General features: G+C 42.2%; 1 protein-coding gene across 11 annotated transcripts in view; it reads right to left on the reverse strand.

Moving 5' to 3' along the window:
* Window positions 1-22,705, reverse strand: part of Cntrl (centriolin) — a 72,903-nt gene that overhangs the window by 24,896 nt on the left and 25,302 nt on the right. For 6 of the 11 annotated variants that reach the window (XR_003713711.1, XM_028785066.1, XM_028785068.1 and 3 more), the window contains 12 exons: window positions 18,593-18,746; window positions 17,058-17,278; window positions 15,145-15,321; window positions 12,208-12,342; window positions 9,004-9,149; window positions 8,382-8,589; window positions 7,567-7,746; window positions 5,488-5,667; window positions 4,217-4,333; window positions 3,799-3,943; window positions 3,227-3,375; window positions 1,043-1,232 (listed from right to left, as the gene is read on the reverse strand). Coding sequence is in view for 10 of the 11 variants with exons in the window: in XM_028785066.1 (XP_028640899.1) it covers window positions 1,043-1,232; window positions 3,227-3,375; window positions 3,799-3,943; window positions 4,217-4,333; window positions 5,488-5,667; window positions 7,567-7,746; window positions 8,382-8,589; window positions 9,004-9,149; window positions 12,208-12,342; window positions 15,145-15,321; window positions 17,058-17,278; window positions 18,593-18,746 (2,002 nt within the window). In the remaining variant the exon portion in view is untranslated. Of the gene's footprint in view, window positions 1-562; window positions 598-1,042; window positions 1,233-3,226; window positions 3,376-3,798; window positions 3,944-4,216; window positions 4,334-5,487; window positions 5,668-7,566; window positions 7,747-8,381; window positions 8,590-9,003; window positions 9,150-12,207; window positions 12,343-15,144; window positions 15,322-17,057; window positions 17,279-18,592; window positions 18,747-20,325; window positions 20,456-22,705 lie in introns of those variants that run through there. The other 5 variants (XM_028785071.1, XM_028785072.1, XM_028785073.1 and 2 more) reach the window with 5 other exon arrangements.

Genomic DNA, 22,705 nt, shown 5'->3' on the forward strand with positions numbered 1-22,705 from the left:
CCACGACACGTGCCACTCTCTAATTTGATGGATTACTTCTTTCTTATTCCCTAAAGACAGGAGCTATGTCTGCTAACCCGACAATAATAGTCCCTGTTTGTTTGCTTTTGTGCTGCTAGGGGTTGAACTAACAATGAGATACATCCCTATCCCAGCAAATACTTCCTTAATTAACAAATCATCGAAATGCAGCATTACCGTGTCATGTAAATCAACAGTCTCAGAGCAGCAAAATGATTTGATATGACCACAGAGCTATGAAATACAAAAGCCTGGGCATATCCAAGTCTTCCTCTCTGTACAGAGGTTGGAAGACTAACCTCTGGCAAGTTTAGCAGAACTGCTATGTACAGCCATGATAAAATAAATGGTACAATACCCCATGACTCAGAAGCACAAGCCAAGTCACTGCTCAGTCGGAATGGAGGAAGGAGAGTGGAGGAAGAGTCATGCAGTGAGCAGTCTTACTCAACCACAGGATGAATTGGTTTAGAAATACAGAAAAGTGGTTTAGAATGTGGAGGGTTAGGGGTGAGACTAACTTGGTGGCAGAGTGCTTACCTAGCAAGTGCTAGGCCCTGTGTTCAATCCACAGCACTGAAAACAAACAAAGGCAGAGAGGCCTGAGGGGTGGGCATGCTGCAAGTATCAGCAATTTAACATTCCTAATGTTGTAACCCATTAATACAGCTCCTCATGTTGTGGTGACCCCCAACTGTAAAATTATTTTCATTGCTACTTCATAACTGTAATTTGGCTACTGTTACAAATTGTAAAGATCGGATATGCAGGATTATCTGATATGCGACCCCCCCACCCCCGTGAAAAGGTCATTGGACTCCAAAGTAGCTGTGACCCACAGGTTGAGAAACGCTGCTTTAGATAGAAAACCTATGGGCAGATAGGTTACTAGTCAACACAGAATCACAGAGGATATCAGAGTAAGGAAAGACTTTGGAAGGCATCTATTTATTTCAAGGAACAATAAAAGGTTATTAACTAGGTAAGAGAAATGCAGCTTTCCTTATATGATATGGCCTACCTCTCTTTGAAAACGACTTATGCAGCGTGCTTCTGATGGGTGAGTAGACCCAGTATCCTGAAGTAGGCAGAGGTCTACTGCTGTCCTTTTCTTCTTGCTGCCCAGGCTGCTGTTTTCTAACAGGAGTAGAGGCTGTATACTTTAGACCCAAACCGGAGTCCTTGGTAGCCTGAGAACTATGGCTGGATACCTGAAGCAACAGGAGAGCACACTGCCTAGTATCATGGAAAGGCTGACCTTTAGATACGTCAAAGTGTAGAGCCAAGGCGAGATACATGAAAACTAACAAAGAATTTGTTATTTCCTTATCATGACTCTCACTTTTTACAGATAGAAATAAAAAGTGATTACAGATGTAAACTATAGTTCATACATTTGGCTCTGCATATTAAAATCTCACACAGAAGTGTCAGGAAGGCTGAGCAGTGAGGACTACGGAAGCAGTAACTGAAGTCCTGTCAGACTGCTCTGTGAACACAGGTCCTTGAGGAACTGCAGTGATCAGGGCATTTATTTTATGCCACAATTGCCCATGAGACAGAAGTAAATCTCCATAAGCAATCAGATCTTTGAGTGTCCCTTCTTCCTTATACCTGCACTCGGCACTGCTAGTGATTTCTGTTCTGCCTTGTCCTCAAGGGCCAGCAGCTAAGGTAAAGGAACCCAACACCTTCTCCAAACCCGAAGAGCAGTGTTCTGCTGTCCTGGGAGCTTGCTCCCTCTACCCTCCCTGCTTCCCTGTCTATAGGTCTCATCTCCAGGTGCACACTTAGCACAGACAGTGTTTTTCTCTTCCTGTTTTTGACCTCCAGCCTTGGTTACAGGGTGTTGGCTTCCTTCACATTTCTGGGAGGATTCTGCTTGTAGGTTCTGGCTGAGACTACAGTCAGAGCCCTGGAACCCTAGTATCTGAGCTGCATCTCCTTGCTGTTGCCTTACAGGTGATTCTCAGAGTGTCATTAAGGCCCTCTGCTTTGGACAAGTCCTGCTTAGATCCAGTCCTCATTTCCAAGCTCAGGTAGCAAACTCACCCCTTAATAGTAGCTCCTCTTTTCAACTCCACCCATCTAGCTCTGGCCTCGTCCATCTTTCACGTGGACAGTTCACACAGTTCACAGAAAGCTCCTCTTGCTGTACCTCTAGCTCCCGTGCTCGGCTAGAACACTCTTCTCAACTCTTACTCTAGTAACCGCAATCTCATTTCCCACGACACAGAGAATGACAGCCCATGGGTTTAATGAGAATGTCCCCATAGGCTCCTGTATTTGAACACCTGGTCCCTAGTCGGTGGTGCTGTTTGGGGAGATGTGGCCTTGCTGGGGACAGGCTTAGGGGCTGAGAAGCCTTTTGCCGTTCCCAGTGCACTCTCTGTATCTGTGGTTCAAGACGTGTACTGCCACCATTCTGTCCTTGCCGCCATGCCTCCCAACCACGGCACTCTTATCCTTTGGAACTGGAGCCCAAGTAAGCGCTTTCTTCTCTGAGCAGTGTTGGTCAAGTGGCAGAAAGTAACTAAGACAGCCCCAATCTACCCTTCAGCTCATTTCAGCCCTCCCAACAAACCATCTAACCCTCAAGGTTCCTTGCTAGAGCCACATTGACCTTTCTCTTTACACAAGCTGTTTCCTCCCTCTTACCGGCCTCTGCTGGATGCCTGCTCACTGCTTACCTCACAGCCTCATCTATTTGGCTTCCTTCCTGAGCTTGCTCATGAGAATAATCCCTGAAACCAACCTCTCTGCACCTAGAGCACACCAGGCAAACCTGCTGTCACAGCATGTCACTGTTCTGTAATGAGTTCCAAGTACAGGGCTGGATCTGTCATCACAGACTCCAATACAGCCTAGCACTGGGCCTAGACTGGTGAACACCCAAGGATTATTTTAAGAAGGAAATGGAACCTAGGTACCCATTATCCTGTCCACACCTCTGCACAGTTCTACAACTCTTCTCAGTCAGCTCTTTGGGCTTAAGTCATCCTAACCTTTTATCTATTTCACGACCCTGGCCATAAAAGGCAAGTACTATTTTCTGTGGGATAGCTCTATTTTTATATCTCAAATAACATACAACACTGAAGAACCTAACCATATGTCTCAGCAGGGAAGTGTTTTCAGCACCTGCTAACAAATTTGGGATGGAGAGAAAACTCAGTATAGACTTCCAGCAATACAGAATTCCTACTTTTGATGATGGTGGTGGTGGCATAAAATACCAACAGCCTTGTCTTTTGAAAGGATCTGTCATGCTGCTGATGTACTCATTCTGAGCAGAAACTGCGTGCCAGAGCTCCGCGATCTCCTCTAAAACACTGTCAATGCCTCCTTTTTGATCTGTAAAGGAAAGCCACTGTATGAAGCTGCCATGAAGTCACAGACTTCGTTTCTCTCCCAACACAGAAAAGAAACTCCATGAGAGACACCAGAATCTACCATGTCTCTAAAGCTGACTTTCAGCCTGCCCTTGGGTAATTATTTTTTGTTAACTACCAAGAGGATATCCTTCTGTCCATCGACTATAAAGTAATTTGCAGAAAGCTAAGAGATGCATAAACACTTTGTCTTGCTAAAATCAAATCCCCTAATACCACACTCTAAAAGCTTTTTAAATTCTTTAACTTATCAGGAAAGCTGTTGAGACTCTAGATCAGGCATGGAATTGACTTCCTTCGGCTAAGTGCTTTTCTCTAAAGGCAGAAGGCACTTGAGTTTTGTAATTACAGAACCATCCCAAATCAAAGCCCAACAGTACTTTACCTGTCCCTGTGAGGTTTAATACATCCCAGAGCCTTGTGATCTCAGCCCTTTGCTTCGCCATGGCCTTGTTCAGCGCCTCAATCTCTAGCAGCTGTGAGTTTGCTCCTTTAGAGCCTAAATCTGCATTCTCTACCTCATCTCGGAACTATTAAAAAACCATACATACAAAGTGTCAATGAGCACACTCAGGTATATTTACCCATGTAACTAAGAAGCCTATCTTTTTTATTTATTTATTTTTTACTTTTTAGCAGCAAGGAAACCATCTTACCCCTTTCATTTTTAAGCATTGCACAGGAGAGGGTAAAGTGCTGCCTGCTGAGTATACTTCAGTGCTTTGAGCAATCACCTGCAGTGCTCAGTCTTAGCAACTCAGTCTTAGTAACCCAGAGGAGCTAGCTCTGGTACCAGCACTGACCTGGCACTCTCTCTCCCTGAGAAGGTGCTGCAGGAGCTCGATCTCCGCCTCGGCTCTGGTCAGGTCCTTGGCTGCTTGTGTGGCCTCTCTGCTCAACCTCTGTGCCTCCTGCAGCTCCTATGGACAGATGGAGAGAAGGGCGCTGCTGTCACAAATGCTCATCTCCAGTCCTTCTTCCTCTCAGAGTGGTCCCCTGCCCCCATCCTATAACCAGCTTGGCTTATGCCTGCACACGTGGTACAAAGCCTGACCCACCCTGGCGACTTCCTCCTCTTCATTATCCTAGCCTCCCATGGCTGTCTTTCTGGGTTCTCATTTGTCACTTTTTTTTCCTATAATCTCCTATCTCAAGCTCATTAAAACCTGAGTCCTACTGAGCATCATCACCATTACTGTACCAGAGCACTAACAGCCTATAAGGTAGGTTTTCAAATATACACACAAAATAAACATTTTAAGGCTCAAGATGAGCATGGTGGCACATGCCCTTAATCCCAAAACTTGAGAAGCAGAGGCTAGTGGATCCCTGTCAGTTGTAGGCCAGCTTGGTCTACATAGCTAGTTCCAGGATAGCCAGGGCTACACAGAGAGATCCTATCTTTAAAAAAAAAAAAGTGAGCAAACAAGCAGAGGAGGAGGAGGAAGAAGAAGAGGAGGAGGAAGAGGAGGAAGAAGAAGAGGAGGAGGAGGAAGAGGAAGAAGAGGAGGAGGAAGAGGAAGAGGAAGAGGAGGAGTGGAAGAGGAAGAGGAGGAGGAGGAGGAGGAGGAGGAGGAGGAAGAGGAGGAGGAGAAAAAGAAGAAAACAAAATTTGAGGTTCAGAGAGACTGAATAGCAAGCCTACAAAACTGGAATCCAAGATGTATTTGGCAGTAACTTCTGCAAGGAGATTGCTATCCTTTAATATTTATTTGATGGCTCCAAATAAATTCTTGGGGGTTGTGATGGAATATAACCACCGGGTCTTAGGAAAAGCAGATAGAATTGGTGGTGGTAGTATGCACCTTTAATCCCAGCCCTCAGGAGGCAGAGGCAGGTATATCTTTGCGAGTTCTAGGCCAGCCCAGTCTACAGAGTGAGTTCCAGGACAGCCAGGGCTACACAGAGAAACCCTGTCTTGAAAAACAAAACAAAACAAACAAAAAAAAAGAAAAACAGCCAGTGTCACAGTAGTTTGTAAGATGACCCAAGTTTGTACCAAGGATCAGTAATGTATGCTTCTTTGTTTTGAGACAGTGCTGATGAGCACATTCTGACCAACCTGGGTACTGACCTCTGCTCGCTCCTGATGAATTCTCGTAACGGTCCCATGCAGGGACTTGAGCTGGTCTTTGGCAATGGTGAGCTCAGCTGCAGCTAGTTTATCAGAAGCAGCCACAGCTTGCTTCAGACTCTTCAGTTCTTTATCTAAACCAAGAAACTGCTCCTGAGATTTGGCATCTTCACGCTTCTTCTAAAATAGAAGTATCATAAATGAAATAAAAGAATCATTTAAAAGCAGTAAATTAAGATGTAAGCTCCAAGAGATGCAGGCTCTGTTCCTTGCTACAGGCACATGTCTAGAAGAGAACCTGACGCATACTAGGTGCTTCATAGTCACTGAATAGTAACTTCACCAGAGATAAAAAACAAGTTGTGTGAGTGTGTGTGTGTGTGTGTGTACACGTGTGCAGATGTAGGGCAGGAGCGGGCATCATATGTCCTGCCCTATCATTTCCCACTGAGTTCTTTGAGACAGAATCTTCGCTGGGGCCTGTGTTTTCTCAGCTGGGTTGGAGCCAGTAAGTCCTGCATCCTTTTGTGTCAGTGTCTCTCACAGCTCAGACTGCAGGTGTATGCATGGTGCAGGTTTGCTGTGCAGGTTGCTAAACTCGGAAGGAAAACTCTGGTCCTCACGGTTGTCAGCACTGCTCCTAATAGCTGAGTCATCTCTCCAGCTCCATACACATAAACCCGTTTAAATAATGTTTTTCTTACTTAAGAATGTTGGGCTGGAAAGACGGCTCAGAGGTCTGTTCCAGAGGACTCAGGCTGGATTCCCATAAGCCACATGGTAGCTCACAACCTGTAACTCAAGTTCCTGGGAATCTAACACCCCCTTCTGGACTTAGCAGGCACCAGAGACACATGTGGTACATAGCATAGACACAAACAAAACACCTCTACACACAAATAAAACTTAAGCAAACAATCTCCCCAAACCAATCTTATTTCTTAGTAGCATACCAGATGGGCAAACCTTCAAAATAACTGTATCAGGCCCTGAATATGTGATAGTGAAGACCTTGACATTTTTGAGGGTATTGAAATGGAAAAATCATGCAGGGTCTTAGGCTTAAGAAGTTTGGTCTTTAATAGTGGAGGCTGGGAGACAAGGAGGGTCTGACTCCAATCATTTTCCCTTTTACAAAGGTAGGCTGATTGCTTTGTGGAGTAGGGTCATGTGTGGAACTGGGAAATCGCCTACATGGGCACAGCAGTTTTTCAGGAGGATGTCTAGACAAGGGTGGTGGAAGTCAACAAGACTTGGCAACTAAAGGGTTCCTATGGGGTAGATCGCTTGCTGAGGCGGAGAGGAGAGGGAGGGCAGATGAGAGGAAGGAGGCCTCCCTCACAGTGAGATGGGGCAAGCTTACTGGTGTAGACCGATGCCATGTGAAATGTCACTGTGCTAAGAGAATGATGCTCTACCTCCCCCAAGGCATGCAGACCCCAAGAAAGTAGGAATCTAAGTTTCGTTAGGGAAGTAAGACAGGACAAAGACAAGGAACTTGAAGCTACTTACAAGTGAAAAACAGACTCAGTAATTGCTGTGGACCTTAAGCTGGACAAGAAGGAAAGCAGAGACTGAAAAGCTAGAAGCCAATGAACCAAAGGCTTAAGGAGGCTGGAAAAACGCTCACATGTGGAGGCTAGGATGATGGGCTGGGATTAGAGCAAGACACTGCAGTCTGTGGTTTCAGAAGCACGGAGTGAAACTTCTGGATGTGACTCAGGAGATGACATGGGTGGGTGGAGGAAGAAGGAGAAGATGCCACCAGAGAGGCAAAGGTATTAGAAAGGGAGATGAAGAGTGTAAAAGTAATTCCCAGGTGGGCAGAGTTCCTATGGTGGTAAGCCATTCTGTTACCATTTGTCAACTATCATCTAAATGACCCTAAGGCTGGGTCTCCCATTTCGAGTCTCGTTTCCCTCTACTGTGACAGCCTCGGGCCCATGACTGAGTAACAAGTACTCGGCTGTGGGGTCCTGCTCAGCACTGTGCGGGCAACACAGACAGCTGAGTGTGCGCTCCACCTCTGACCCTGTCACCGGGAAGAACCTTGGAAACTTACTTTTCTAGGCTTCCCACCTTTTTCTCTAACTCCTGGAGTTGAGCCAGAATTCTTTCCTTCTCTTCATCTGCTTCCTGAAGCTGGAGGTCTGTAAGGCCTTGAATTTTTTCCATACTTTTTAGGCTCTCTTGCAAATAGTGAATTTCATTTTCTAATTGCTGGATTCTTGCATTATGTTGTCTTTTATCAAACTTAATCTGTGAGGAAATAAAATTAAGAACTTTTTTCCTTTTTTCAACTTGTGATGCTCCCACCTGCAAATCCTGAGTGCTGGGATTGCACGCTTATGTAGGTATGTATATATACACACATAAACACACATATATAAACATCTATGTAGACATATACATACCATCATAAACACACATGTATTTATATATATGCAATGCATGCATACATAATACATATGTATACATCTATGTTTTAAGCAAAATAAGAATGCTATTGAAGCTATCATTTCCTTACTAGGAAATATAACAAGGTTTTGTACTAAATAGTGACCAAAGAGTTTTTTATCTTGTTCTCTGGGATTTGAATGCTTGCCTCAATGTGAACATCAATAGGTTAAAAACAAATAGATTCTGGTGCATGATACTTTAGCAAATATGGTAATATTTTTCTGCTCATTATAAAATATCTCTCACTTGCATTGTAACACGGAAACCAGTGTTACAAACAGGCTGGCTTTGACATCAACAGCCATATTCAGCACTGGATTTTAGCACAGCACTGAAACATACTGGGAGTGAACATAACAATGGGTATGCTGATTTACACGCTGCAGACATTTGCTGAAGGCTGCCCGCCCTCTGCTGCCTCTGCCCTTTCTTACTCTGGCTTCAAGTGCTCTTTCGCAGGCCTGCCTGAACTCCTCTTGACCATTTGCCAGTTTCTCTTGCTGGAGAGCCATTTCTTCATGGAGTTTCCTCTCTCTAACTTGGGCTTCCTCTTTTTCCCACTGGGATCGTGCAAGGATTTCACTGAACTGTTTCTGTAGATCAGCAAGACTTTTCCCTAAAACATCTGAAGGACTATGGATTCTAAGGAGAAAAAACAGGAAGGTATAAATTTCACACAAACATGCCCACACTAACAGTAAGAGGAGAGAGCACTGTGTGAAGGGACTAGTATCGGTATAAGCCATTGTATCAAACCACTGCTGCCATCCTGAAGACACAGACTAAGAATGTCCATAAACTTGACACTAGCCTGCTTTGTACTGGTTCTCTGCCCAAAGTGAAAAATTGCTTCTTTCTGATCAGATACAATGTACTTTCTAGAGAGACTCTTACATATCTTAATGTTAGTACTAGAATTAAGCAATGTTGCATCATAGCCTTTCAGAAACATCAATCAGTATTACAAAGCCAGAGGAAGACAAGCTCATGGCTGGTCCCAGCCATAGCTCTGAAGTGGGAAGGCTCACACTAACTTGGAGTCCTGTTTCTCCTTACCTCATTTCCCCAGCTCCTAGTTTCAACCTTTTTCTTAGTTCATCTACACGAGCTGCTACTTCCTCTGGATGAATCAGACCATCAACCACATGGTTAAGGTGATTCTGAAAATCTTTCAGCTGCTTCTTTAATAGGTTATTGTCATCCTGTGTGTAGAGGTAAAATGGAAAGGATGTGTTATCAGCCAGCAAATGAATTCATTACTAACAAATGCATAAACATATCTTGACTACAGAATGAAATTCATATGATGCCTCTTTCAAATACAAAGAATTGCTAAAATGTATAAAGAAACATTATAAAGAAACATGTTTCTATATCCTAAGTGATGTTATTCTCTTGAATGTCCCTAATATTACCAGGGTTACTTTCTTGCAAACCCAGTGCAGCACTGTTAATTACAATGGAGGACCTAAAATGGCACATACATTCTTAAGGGCCTATGGCATCTAGAGGTCTCATCTGCAGACTGACCCCCCATTACTCTGAGACAGCCTTCCCTGGACAACAGATTGTCCTCCCCTACTTAACAGTTTTTCAACTTTCAGAAGAAACCATACTTTGTGGTGTGACAGAACCACAAGGAAGCTCCAGCTCCTGGACAAACAGGCCATTAGAGTAACACCCACTCTTCGGCGCACCGAGATGCCATGTTCTTTACATTCTTTCTTGTGTTTTGTATATACCATCATGTTTCTGATAAATCACAGCACAGAGACAACATTTTATTATAAAACGAGCTTTGTGTTAAGGTTACTTTTCCTTACCCTACTAAATGTGAAGGAGACTCTCACATACACAGTGAGGGTTCCCTTTCAGACCCCAATTAGGGACAAACCACACCCAGACACCCATTTTCACTTTACTAAGTGGGGAAGAAAATTAAAGTGGCTACTTTCTGACACAGGCAGAAAAATAGCAGCAAATGACCTTGCAGGGGTAATTTTTAAGAAGAGAAAAAGAGTAGTCTGTGTTAGAATGGACTACAATGTGGTAGTATATTTTAATTGGGCAATTGGGCATGTTAATTAAGTGAGCCAAAGGGGGCTTTTAAGGGTTTCTTTCTTTCTTCTTTCCTTCCTTCCTTTCTTTAAATGTATATAAATTCTCTACCTGTATGTGCACCTGCATGCCAGAAGAGGGCATCATATCCCAGTACGGATGCTTGTGAACCACCATGTGGTTGCTGGGAAATTGAACTCAGGACCTCTGGTCTTAAGAGCAGCCAGTTCTCTTAACCACTGAGTCATCTCTCCATCCCCCAAAGGGGGCTCTTAACTGCTGGACTTTAATACCTTGATAGCTGGACCTTGGTAGTCAGCCTCGGGAGGAGAAAATAACCAAATAAGGGAATAGACCTTGGTGGCTAGCTTTAGGAATGCAATCCAGTGTTTTTTTAGCAAGGCAGAGGGAATGGGGGAAGAAGGACAAAGCCTGCCAGAGCCATGTTTGCCACCTCACACTGGCCAGAGTCCCTTCAAAATGTATTTATTATAAGCATATTAAAGATAGTTAGGCTACAATGTCACCTTCAGGTTAGGTATAGTAAATGCATTTGAGACATGTTATTTTCAGCTTGCAGGGGGTTTGTCAGGACATAACCCCATCATAAAGAAAGGATGTCTGTACTGCAGAATCCTGGCCATAGGTGACCTCACTCGAGGCCATCAGCCCACTATTAGCTAGAAAAATAGGTTCTTAACTATCTTCATAATTTGAAGCAAGATTCAGTACATATAAAGTCTGTACAAGAAACACACATCAATTCAGGACTGTGGTTCAGGCTGTGCCAAATACACAGAGAATTAGTGAAGAGAAGTGAGAGAGGCACTAAAAGACTGATCAAATGACTTTGGTTCTTAGCAATTGTACTGACAGTTTCCTGAGATTGAAACACTCAATTCTTCAGGCAGGTTTCTTAAGCAGGAAGAACTCAAGATAGCTTTGGGAAGTCCCTGAAACCAACCAGAATCACTAGGCCCTTCTCTATGAGAGAGAGAAGAGCTAAGCTGCAAAGATGTGTCTTTTGAGCAGAACAGCTGCCTGCAAGAGGTTTAGACTCCCTGAATCACCTGGAAAGAGCTGCCTGCAGGCTGTGCAGCGTGCTCCAGGTTCCTAGCTTTTGTGACTCAGCTGTCTTTGAGTCATTCCTGCCCCTATTAAGCAATCCCTCACCCATATTCCTGTAGTAACCCCAATATACAATCTATTGGTTCATCAAGTTGGACTTTGGTGGTATACATCCTTTGGTCTGTCTACTCATCCCTATATAGGGTGAGGGTGAGTAGACATGTGTTGTGTCATCCCAGGATAAGTTTGTCACACAATAGGAGCTGTCCCTTTCTTATGCTATCATGAGTTCATTTTAACAAACTGACTTTTGAGAAAGACAAGAGTGGGTATAAGTTGTACTCTATATCAGGAAGCCAGAAGGCCAAGTAGGATCTAGTTCTAACTAAGGCAGACCATGGTTAAGGACCAGGTTTGGAAAGCTGACCTCAGTTTATACTTTAGACAGAGGTACCTCAGAAGACTTGATTTTAGTTTTTTTCAATAAAAGTTGCACAGTAAGTATTTCTAGGTGAAAATATTTTGGGTTTTTCTTTTGTGTTTTGAGACAGGGTCTCACTATATTAGCCCTATTGCCCTAGAACTCAATATGTAGACCAGGCTGGCCTTGAACTCAGAGATCCACCTGCTTCTGCCTCCAGAGTGCTGGATTAAAGGCAGCAGCCACTAATCCCCATTTGAATTTTTCTTTAAAATATTTCAAAGAAAAAGTTAAACTAAAATGAGACAATGTTAATAATTGAATAAATCAGGCAATGGACCAAAGAGATTATTCTGGTTTTGCAATTATTTTAAATTTTCATAGTAAAAATAAAAATTAATACTCCAGTAGGACTCTATACACATAGGGATCTATATGATCCCACACAAAAATGAAAAACTGATTACATTTTTGATAGCATCTTTACTGAGAAGACTGTGAGAACTACTCATAATTAAGAAATCTTTAAAAAAAAAAAAAGAAAAGAAAAAGAAAAGGTCGGGTATGGTGGCACACGCCTTAAATACCAGCACGTAGGACAAATGTTCTGAAGAAACTGCACCCAGAGGTCACTTTTACCAATAACTCAAGCTGCTAAATTGCAGAGTACAGCCATCATCACCTCTGGGTGTCCCGTGAGCACAGCTCTTTACCTGCAGCTGCTTCAGCTGTGTGCGGAGCTCGTCGTTCTCCTGCTGCTTCTCTTCTGAGGACTGGGCTTTGCCCAAGGCATCCCTGAGGGATTGTCTTTCCTTCTCCAGTTCTGTTTGAAGCACCGACTGCTCTAGCTATCGTCAGAGGAAGCAATGATATCAAAGTGCAAAACAGTCATAGTTTACGTTCCAAAACAGCAAATATACATTTATACATGCATCGTGCACTGCTATAGTTCTAAATTTATACTCTGAAACTTAAAAACCCAAGATCATTTTTCTACATGCCCTTCTGACTATTAATACTTAATAAGAAATGTATATCAGAATTTTCTCAGCCTGGATATCCCATCAGAGGCTTTAGAATAGTCCCCAGCACCCCCCACCTTTAACAGTGAACTGTGGTCCTTGAATACTTGTATCATAATAATTTCACATATCTATTAAAAATGAGGGGGCTGGAGAGATGGCTCAGTGGTTAAGAACACTAGCTGCTCTTCCAGAAGTCCTGGGTTTAATTTCCAGAACCCACATGGTGGCTCACAACAATCTATAACCCCAGGTCCAGAGGATTAGACACCTGCTGGCCTCTGCAGGTTACAAAAATATGCATGTGGTACACAGACATCCCTGCAGGCAACACTCATACACATAGTTTTGGAACATGCAGATGAAGCTTGGCATGGTGGTACATTTCTGTAATTCCAGCATTTGGGAGGTTGAGGCAGGAGGACTGAGAGGTTGGCCTGAGCTACAAATAAGATCTGATCTCAAAGAGAAAGAAAGAGAAAGGGAGAGAAAGAGAACGAAAGATAGGGAGGGAAGGAAGAAAGGAAGGAAAACAAAGGAAGGGAAGGAGGAAAGTGGGAGAGGGAAAAAGGAAAAACAACAAAATAAAGCAAAATAGCAGATGACCAGTCTCCGTCTCAGATTTGACAGCTCAGAATATCCATGGCATCTGCATCTAACAAGCTTTGCAAATGGTTTCATATAACTAAAGTGTAGCGATCCAAGAGACCTGATCCTTTATGCTCTATACTTTCTATGTGGTCTGAAGCCCAATCCTGGTCACTAAGAGTAGAGTAGTGCTTTCAATACCAACTGAACATCAAGGTTCTCATAACATTTCTGCCAAGACTTACCTAAAATAAAAGTCAAGTGTTAGGCTGGAACCCCTGTTCACTACCCATCCTTGCACAAGCCGGGAAATGCCATCTTCTCTTCTTCTACTCACCCCACCCACACAGAGAAAACTCTGGGCTAACATGTCATCACTTCTTGTCTCTCTGCCTCTGGAAACCAGCTTGAGTGACGCCCAGGGGCTCAGTGTTGGACCACGTATGGCCACAATCCCAGCTCCCAGCTGGCACGTTGCCACTCCTCCACTAAGCTCTGTAAAACCCTCTTGCTTTAGCCTAGATGAATGACTTCACTCACCTCTACCTGTAAGAGCAATGAACCCACCAGAGAGCTGCCTCTTATAAAAATCTGCCTTTATCTACTTTTAGTAAGGTCTAATCTAGCCTATATCTGCATCACGGAGGGAGAGAAAAAGCCTATCGCCAAGTACAAAAGATAGAATCATCAAACTAGTTGAGGCAGAAAAAAAAATAGAGTTCATTCTAAAGAGATGGCATTTATAAATTTTATTTACTGTTATTAAAAAAAAATATTTACTTATACTTTGTTTTCCCCCAACCTGCTACTTTTTGCTACTCTGATCCTGCCAAGGGTTTTATAAAACTTAGTGCTCTTTTAAAACACAATATTGACACCTGGCATGATACCGATCTCTGGTAAGAAAAGAGCGTAACATTAATCATGACAGCACAAATCTATTCTTGGCTCCCTTCCTAATCACGGGGACACTCTGGAGCATGTGCTTTACATTTATTATTTTGTTACTGTACTACATTTGTTATTTATTACATTTTATTATTTTATTATGTCTGTGTTTGCTGGCATAGATGTCTGTGTGCCTGCAGAGGTCAGAAGAGGACATTGAATCCCCTGGAACTGGGGTTTTGATGGTTGTGAGCTATCACGTGGGTGCTGGGATCCAGCCTGGGTCCTCTGGGAGAGAAGTCCTAACTGCTCCTAACTGCTGACCATCTCACTCAGGCTACAGTGCCCACCTCCACCTTTCCCACTTAACTTTTACCTTCTTTCCGCACTTCCTTTGCCCTGAGGTCACACTGCCCTCTCTGACCCTTCGTCAAGGTCGCCCACCTTCCTTCTCTATCCCTTTCACTCCCACCTGCCCCATGCCACAACCTTTCTAAAGGTGGCTGTCCACAACTGGCTCTTTCAGAACATGTTCCTCCCCACTCTCCCACCTGTTTAACTTGCTAGACTACCAATCCCTTAGAACAGATCCTCAAAGGACAATATTTACTGGGTGGATATTATGTTCTCTAATTTACAAGTATAACAAATGAGTGGATCTTTCAACCAATCATAAAGGAAACAGCAAACTAAAATCTAAAGTCAACTTAAATAGAAGCACTTAAAGCTACTCGGAGAAAGGAAGCCTAGGACGTATCGACTCCTAACCATGGCGTACATGCCCATTGTCCCCTGTATCTCAGCATCTGCTATCTCATAGAGGACCAGACTGGGGTCGTGGAGCCGTGAAACAATCTGGCCACATTTTACAGAGGGCTACGGTTTGGTTTCAGAACATCAGACTCCCAAAATATGCTCCTTCATATGCTCCTTTAATTCATAGCCATTATATTAAAAATATTTGATATTAGGACAATGCCAGGTGTGGTGGCCCATGACTGTAAACCTCAGCACTACAAAGCTGAGGCTTTCCATATGATTTCCATAGACTCTAGGCCAGCCTGGGCTACATTATATAGTGTGATGCTATCTCAAAAGACAGATGGACAGCACAGGCTGCTTAATTTGTATTTGGCATATGTTCCTACTTACCTGAGTACGCCTTATGAGTTTTTCCAACTCTTGCTTGAGCTGGCTGGTTTCAGCGTCTTTTAGTTTTAGCTGAGCCTCTAGCTCAGTTTCATAGGCGCTGAGATCTCCCTGGGCTTGCTTCAGGGATGCATTCACTTCATGCTGTTCCTGGAGGGCACATTCTAGTTCTGCAAGCTCCTGTAAAGATTCAGCATGTTTAAATGCAGCATCCTGAGTGCTGCATAAGCATCTGGAAGCCACTGTAATTAACCTGAGCACCAAATGCTGGCCAATGCTACTGCCCGGCACAGACAGACTTAATGAACAGGCTGGAGGGTCATGTTGGCATATCCAAGTTGAAATACAAACTCTTCTACTAAATGCCACCTGAAAATTCACCAAGTTACCAACATGCTGCTTCCTAAAGTAATTATCTCTGTGACACTCTAGTCTAAAAGCATATGAGGAAGACAGGAATGTGAAAACATTTGCAAAAAAGAGAATAATGAAGTCTAAGTAAGGCCTGTCCTGCCCTGGACTTTGTGTTTTTACATTCACTGTTTCATCTGATCATCATAACAGCCCTGGATGGGAACTTGGGCAGAGGGCTAATAACAATCTTGTGCTAACCACTAAGAAAGACAAACACTTTCAAAGCTAAACTCATACTGACACACCTTCAGGTGTTCAAATACAATTTCCACCTTTTTATTTGGGTATAAAAGAATTATCTCAAACTACTCTGACTAAACACAAAGGATAACTTCCATTTAGTTTTTCAAGGCACTGCTTTATGAAATGAAGATATTGTATGTATTCAATAAAGGGTTAATATCCAAAATATAAAGATCTTGCAAATCATTAACAAAAGAAAGATTATCCAATACAAAAAAAAATGGTCAAAGAGTTCTATGAATAGGAATCCACGAGGCTGAGGAAATCTGAACAATAGAGAACAAATGAAAGGCGTGTAACCTCTCCAATGTCTGGAGAAAATAAAGTTAAAAAGAGACACTTTTATATGGAGCAAAGAGGGACAAAGCACAACAGCACAGAGAAACTGTCAGGCAGAAATACAGAAGGAAAAGCAATCCGAAGTTACACCAGCCTAAACCGTATACACACACACACACTCACACTTGCACATATGTGCAAATGCACACATACACACCTGCACCATGCACACACATACACGAGTACACACACACACACACACTATAAAAGACATTGTGGGGATACTTGTAACAACCAGAAGTTATTGTAACGGTTAGATGAGCCTAGGGAAGGATCCTTAGTTTTCCTAGGTGTTACAATGGCACTCATCACAGAGACACGGGAACCTAAGAGCAGACTGATGAAAGACTGATGTCTGAGACTTCCTGAGCAGGAACTAAAGGGATATGTCTGTAAGATCCAAACTAAAATATTTATTAATCTAAAGAGGCTCTGAGGTACTTTGAATATTCCTGCAAATGTGAGATCCTTCACAATACAAAGTTGGGAGGAAGATACCTTTTAAAATTCAGCAGACTGACAAACATGAACTTGACAAACTATTACATTTCCTGCTGGTGTGGTGAACTCAGGCAGTAGAGGCAGGAGAGTCACAAGTTCAAGGCCAGCCTGAGCTACATCGCATTTTATTTGAAAAAGGTCATGAAAACAACATAAGGAAATCCTCAAAGCAATGAGGATGGTCAACAAATGAAAGGTGTAACTTAATTTATGTCTATTAGCTGCAAATGATGCCAGTTATCAAATAACAGTAAAATGAACCATGTTATTCCTATAATTTTGCTGCATAAACATTTGATACAGCATTTCAGGTAGATACACGTTCATATTCGTCAGTTATTTGGTGACCTGTTTCTAACTGAATTTGGACATACATCATTTACTCCTGAAGCTCAAACAAGCAGAAAAGCAAATCATACCTTCCTCATATTTTCTGCATCCATGGCAACGATTTCGAGTTCGTCCTTCTCCTGCTTGACTTCTGTCAGCCTCTGTAGCAATGTCTCTTTCTCATCCTGTAGCTTCCTGCATTCATTCTGGGCCTGAGTTGCCTGGCCTTTGATGGTCCCCAGGTACTCTTGTAACCCACTGATGACACCTTCTAAATCCTTCTTCAGTGCTTCATTTGCTGCTATCTGGCCTATGCACGATGAAAACAGAGGGGTAATAAGTATTTTAGAAGTACTTTGTCTCTTTAGTGATTGGATTATCCCACAGTGAAAGTCTAAATTTCTTAGTATATCTAATTTTTGAAGATAGGATCATTTATTTCCTATAATATAGGAATATAGGTGTGCATAAATAAGATAATCATATTTATGACAAATATTTATAGAATGCCTGAATAATTCTGTAAAAAATTTAATTTCTTCTAAAATAATAAAAAAGGTGTTGTCAGGTGGTGGTGCTACCCACCTTTGATCCTAGCACCTGGGAGGCAGAGGAAGGTGGATCTGTGAGTTTGAGGCCATCCTGGGCTACAAAGCAAGTTCTAGGATAGCCAAAAATACACAGAAAAACTCTGCCTCAAAAAACCCGCAAACCCATAAATAAGTAAATAAATACATAGATAGATGATAGATAGATAGATAGATAGATAGATAGACAGACAGATAAGTAGTATAATAAAACTATGAGTTCTCCCTGAATACACAAGACTACTCTCACTATATAAGACTAACACCAGTCTCAGACTGGCAGCATAAATATATACCCTGAAGGGTAAAAATGTATCATGGGGCTGGAGAGAAGGTCCATTGGTTAAGGGTCATGGAGGTCCACAATTGTCTGAAACTTCCGTTCCAGGGGATCCAACATTCTCTTACGGATTCCATGGGCATAGCATGCACATGGTACACACATATATCAGGCATAACACCCAAACACATAAGTTTTTTTATTAAGTACTTAAAAAGTATATGCTACTTTGCAGGATACTTTACGAAAACTTTAAAAAGCCTCTCTCAGCAGCTAATTATCAAGGTAGAAACAAGTTGAAGGTGACACAGAATGACAACCAGAGGATGAAACCTTTCCCTTACACTGAGCTCAGGCTCTCGTTACTACACCCGATTTACTATCCCCTCTTCCTCCACTCTGAGAATGCTAGTTTGCCTTCTTTCTATACACCTTTATAACTACACAATGAGTTTCCTAATGTCAGCGGGCTCCTGAAAGGATTTTATGCCACAGAAGACAATCAATGACCAAGCTTTTTCTGATCAGGCTAACTTCTTGCCTACTGAAGCCTAATTCACTGGTCACCAGTGTAACAAACCATAATAATACAAAATACTTTAATTTTATTAAACATTTTGGATACATTCAGCCAAATTTCTCCATCAAACACTAGTAATAAGAGCTGAACTGTATCCAGCCAAGGCTTGGATGGTCTGTGTGGGCATCTTCTGCATACACTGAAGTTATTCACCCTAAGTCACGCTGATGTTCTCACCATCTGTAAGCTGCTGTTCAAGGTCCTTGATCTCTTCAGTCTCTTTAGCAATTCTACAAAGTATCTCGTCCAGGCGGCCTTCGAGCTGCGTGTACTGCTTGTTCATAATGTCAAGCTGCTGCTCTTTACCCCTCTTCTGGGCTTTCATATGGGACTGAATTTCAGGGAAAGAATAATCAATACAACCCAAAAATTTAAAACTCTTAAAAATAATAATCCTTAGCAACATTTTAAAAACCAGTATTGAAAATAAAATGTGACAATTTCATCTACTCTGAGTTAGGCCCTTTAATATTTTCATATAAATGGTTCTTGTTTAACCCTAGGGTGACATGAGACGAGATGAGGAAACAGAGCTGATCAGGGAGGGTAAGCCATTTTTCAAGGACATAATATAGAAATTTTAGTGTTTTATGCATAGCATTAAAATATGTCTTTTTAAAAAATTTTTTCAGAACACCGGTTATACTAAAAGACTGTATATTTACAGAGAACATCCAAAGGTATGTTCCAAAATATAAATAAACATATTTGTGTACAAGGATTTTATTTATAGGCTTTTAAAATTTACAAAAATTTTAGGTTGGGAGTTTTATAGCACATAACTAAAGTCTTTTTAATTTGAAAAAAAATGCATTTAGATGTACTTTTAAAAGGTTTCTCAGGGAAGCTTGGGGAAAACAGAGACTTCTGATCAATAAACACATGGGATTCAAGTTTATTTTCTATCTCCTATTCAAACATTCTGGTTTTAGATATAATTATCTGGTAATGGAGAGGAAACTCAAAAACCATTTATCCCAGCAAGGATTCAGCCACAGGCCCTGGGAGGCATACCCCTCACACCATCCACGCTCTGGGTGAAAACAGCCCTCGGAGGCCCACCCTCTTGTTCCTGCGCCCTGACAATTATGGCATTATGGAGTCACTGCCGACTGAAAGGAATATATATATCCCTCAGGTGTGTTGGGGACAACAGAGAACCAATGATCTAGTCTAACCTTCCACTCCACAAATGTAAGCCTAAATCTCAGATCAATCAAATGTCTTGACTGGTCTCCTTAGGCAACGGTTCATTTGGAGACACAATAATTCCCGAGAGAAATTTGCCTTCCTCCTCATTCCACCCTTACCCTCAAGGCTCCCAAGACTCCACAGGAGGATCAGAAGAACAGAACAATAACTGAGGGAGAACAGTTAGAGCCAGAGCAACAAGTGCTAAGGTTTTCAAGCCTAAGACAGGTTAGCTTCTACAAGAAAGTGCTTAGTTTGAGAGGTCCCCTCCTCTCAACTGCAGAGCCTTGCCACCTTCAATGCCAGCTTTTATTTTACTACGGTTAGATTTGAATATGTTTGAATCACCTTTCACCTTTCCCCTTCTCCCCAAATACTCATCTAAAAATCTTTCCTATGACACTGTAGGTAAGAGTTTATATCCTAATAATACACCACACACTTTTATGGCTCAAGAATGAACAAAAATCCTACTGTACTCTTAATCAAGAGCTTAAAATTCACCGATAAAAGTGCACTGCAACCTCTACACGCAGGGCAAGCACGTGGTTCAAAAGATGTCAATGCTATGCATTAAGCACGCGGTGCCACAGCCGACCCTGGGTTTTTCTGCAGCGGTGGAGCTCACAAAAGAGTTACTGTAAAAACAAACAGGAACTTACAGATCTGACTCCTCCTCCTTCCAAGCCCTTTCTTTACACACAGAGGAATGACCATACCTTAACTCCGAATCTTTCCTGTTACAACTGAGCCGTGGAGAACAAAAACAGTGTGTGGAAAGCTTTCTAAGTTTGTCTTCAAATTCAAGTGCACTTCCCTTTCTGACAGCCACATCTTGGCAAGCGCCTCCGTGCCCAAGTAACTTCCCAGCGCCTCAAACTACAGTCCTGGTCTAGCGTGAGTGACAGCGAGTTAGTCCAGTCACCAGCAGTCTCTGTGGACAGGCCCCGCCTCCAACTTTAAATCAAAACACAGGAAGCTCTCGAGGGCCAATCACGCCCAAAGGCTGAAAGATCACTAGGCTAACTCCCTGTAGGAAAGCAGGGCAGATCTTTATTGTTTGCCGGTGAAGACTGTTCCTCCGGCTGGGAAACTCGGTAACTAGAATGGGACTCGATTTTTAAATGTCACTCTCCCTTTGAAGCCTAATAAAATGTTTACGTATTTAGAAAAATATGACTAGAGATATGACTAAGCTTTTATTTTTCATTATGTTTGGATTTTTAAAATCCTTCTGTAAGGAAAGGGTTGTTGTAATAGCTTAAGTAAGGTCTCCGTCCCTTCCTAAAAGTGCTGAGGGGCAAATAATTTAGTTTTCCTAAGTCCCATTTCTACCCTCTGCAAATGTAAAGCTTGAGAATTGTGCTGTGGTGTCAGAACTAGAGCTTGGTCGATGTACCTTACTCCTACATGAACAGATGGATTCTAGCATCCCTCAAGACTACACAAAGAAACCCTGTCTTGAGGCACACCCCTCAAGAAAAAAGAAACATAGAAGTGGCACACCTTTAATCCCAGCACTGGAGAGGCAGAGGCAGAGGCAGAGGCAGGGGCAGATGAATCTCTCTTCTAAGTTCCAAGACAGCCAAGACTACATAAAGAAACTTTGTCTCAAAAAAACCAAACCAAACCAACAACAAAACAAAAACAAAACAAAATATCTCCTTAGCCCTATCCTCTATGTGATACTGCACAGAAATACCGTGAAATTAAATTCCCCTTATGCCGGCCGAGACCATCATGGCCATCTGCTGAAGCCAACACAATTCAGGCTGTAATCTAACTCAGGACCCTCAAGCTCCTTCATTCTTGCCTTGGGGGTGGGGGGGGGAATGATATAGTTTTCTACTGTCATGGCAACCCTTTCATAGATGGAAGACTTAATATATAAATATAATACAGTAACATACTACTGACTGTTATACATTATGGTTCTTAAAAAATCTCTGATTTTTCATCTGACAAAAATTATTGAGCCGGGCGGTGGTGGCGCACGCCTTTAATCCCAGCACTCGGGAGGCAGAGGCAGGCGGATTTCTGAGTTCGAGGCCAGCCTGGTCTACAGAGTGAGTTCCAGGACAGCCCGGGCTATACAGAGAAACCCTGTCTCGAAAAACCAAAAAAAAAAAAAAATTATTGAAAATAATCTGGGGAGATGGGCATATAAGCATGAGAAGGTGAATTTGGAGGCCCAGCCCTCCTCCTGTACAGCAGGCACAGAACAAGACCATACAACCCCAGTGGGGGGTTAGGAGGAGGGGAGAAAAGCCAGTCTCTGAAGCTCATTGGCTGGCCAACCGAGCTGAATTAATTTGCTCCAGATTCAGTAAGAATTCCTGTCTCAAAAATGAGTGAATGAGCGAATGAATTCATTAATATATAAACAGAAAACAAATGAGGACACTGGACACTGACCTCTGTCCTCCACATACACACAATGCTATGTGCACACACAAATGTACACTACACATGCATACACACACAAATAAAATAATACTTTCAGTAAGAATACTAAGGCTTAGGCTTCTTTTTAGAAAATATTTTATACCTATGATAATTAGTTTATCCTTGTCAAAATTACATGGCCTCTGTTTACAGGCATGTACATACTTACGTACAAAACTGATGTTTAAATAGAAGTACTTAAAGCATTTCTAGTACACTGTCCTTATCACATTAAATTCTGATTCCTGTTAGTCCAGAGGTCTTAGTTTTTTAAAATTATAACTTTACAATTCTACCTCCAACAGTAAAATATGAAGCTTTTGTAAAATATAAAGTTTTACCTTATTTCAGAACAGTGACTAAAATATACGTCATTAGTAAGATTTACTAGGGTATTAACTGACAGAAAGAGACAAGAGTCTGACCTTGTCATTCAGCCATCTTGATTTCACAACACAGGATGGCAAACTCCAGAGAAATGTTTTATTTTTAAGGACAAAATAAATAGAAACAGCAAACAATGTTTGTGGATTATATGCATGAAAACTTAAAGAGGTACAGAAGACCTCTGACCCTGACCCTGCTTCAGCACTTCCTGTCTTTGAGAAATTTACAGGTCATCTTGAAGAAAGTTTCTCTTGCTCTAGAATACAA

Source organism: Grammomys surdaster, unplaced genomic scaffold (genome assembly GCF_004785775.1).
Source record: "Grammomys surdaster isolate TR1022 unplaced genomic scaffold, NIH_TR_1.0 125098, whole genome shotgun sequence".
In the NCBI taxonomy this organism is placed as follows: Eukaryota; Metazoa; Chordata; class Mammalia; order Rodentia; family Muridae; genus Grammomys; species Grammomys surdaster.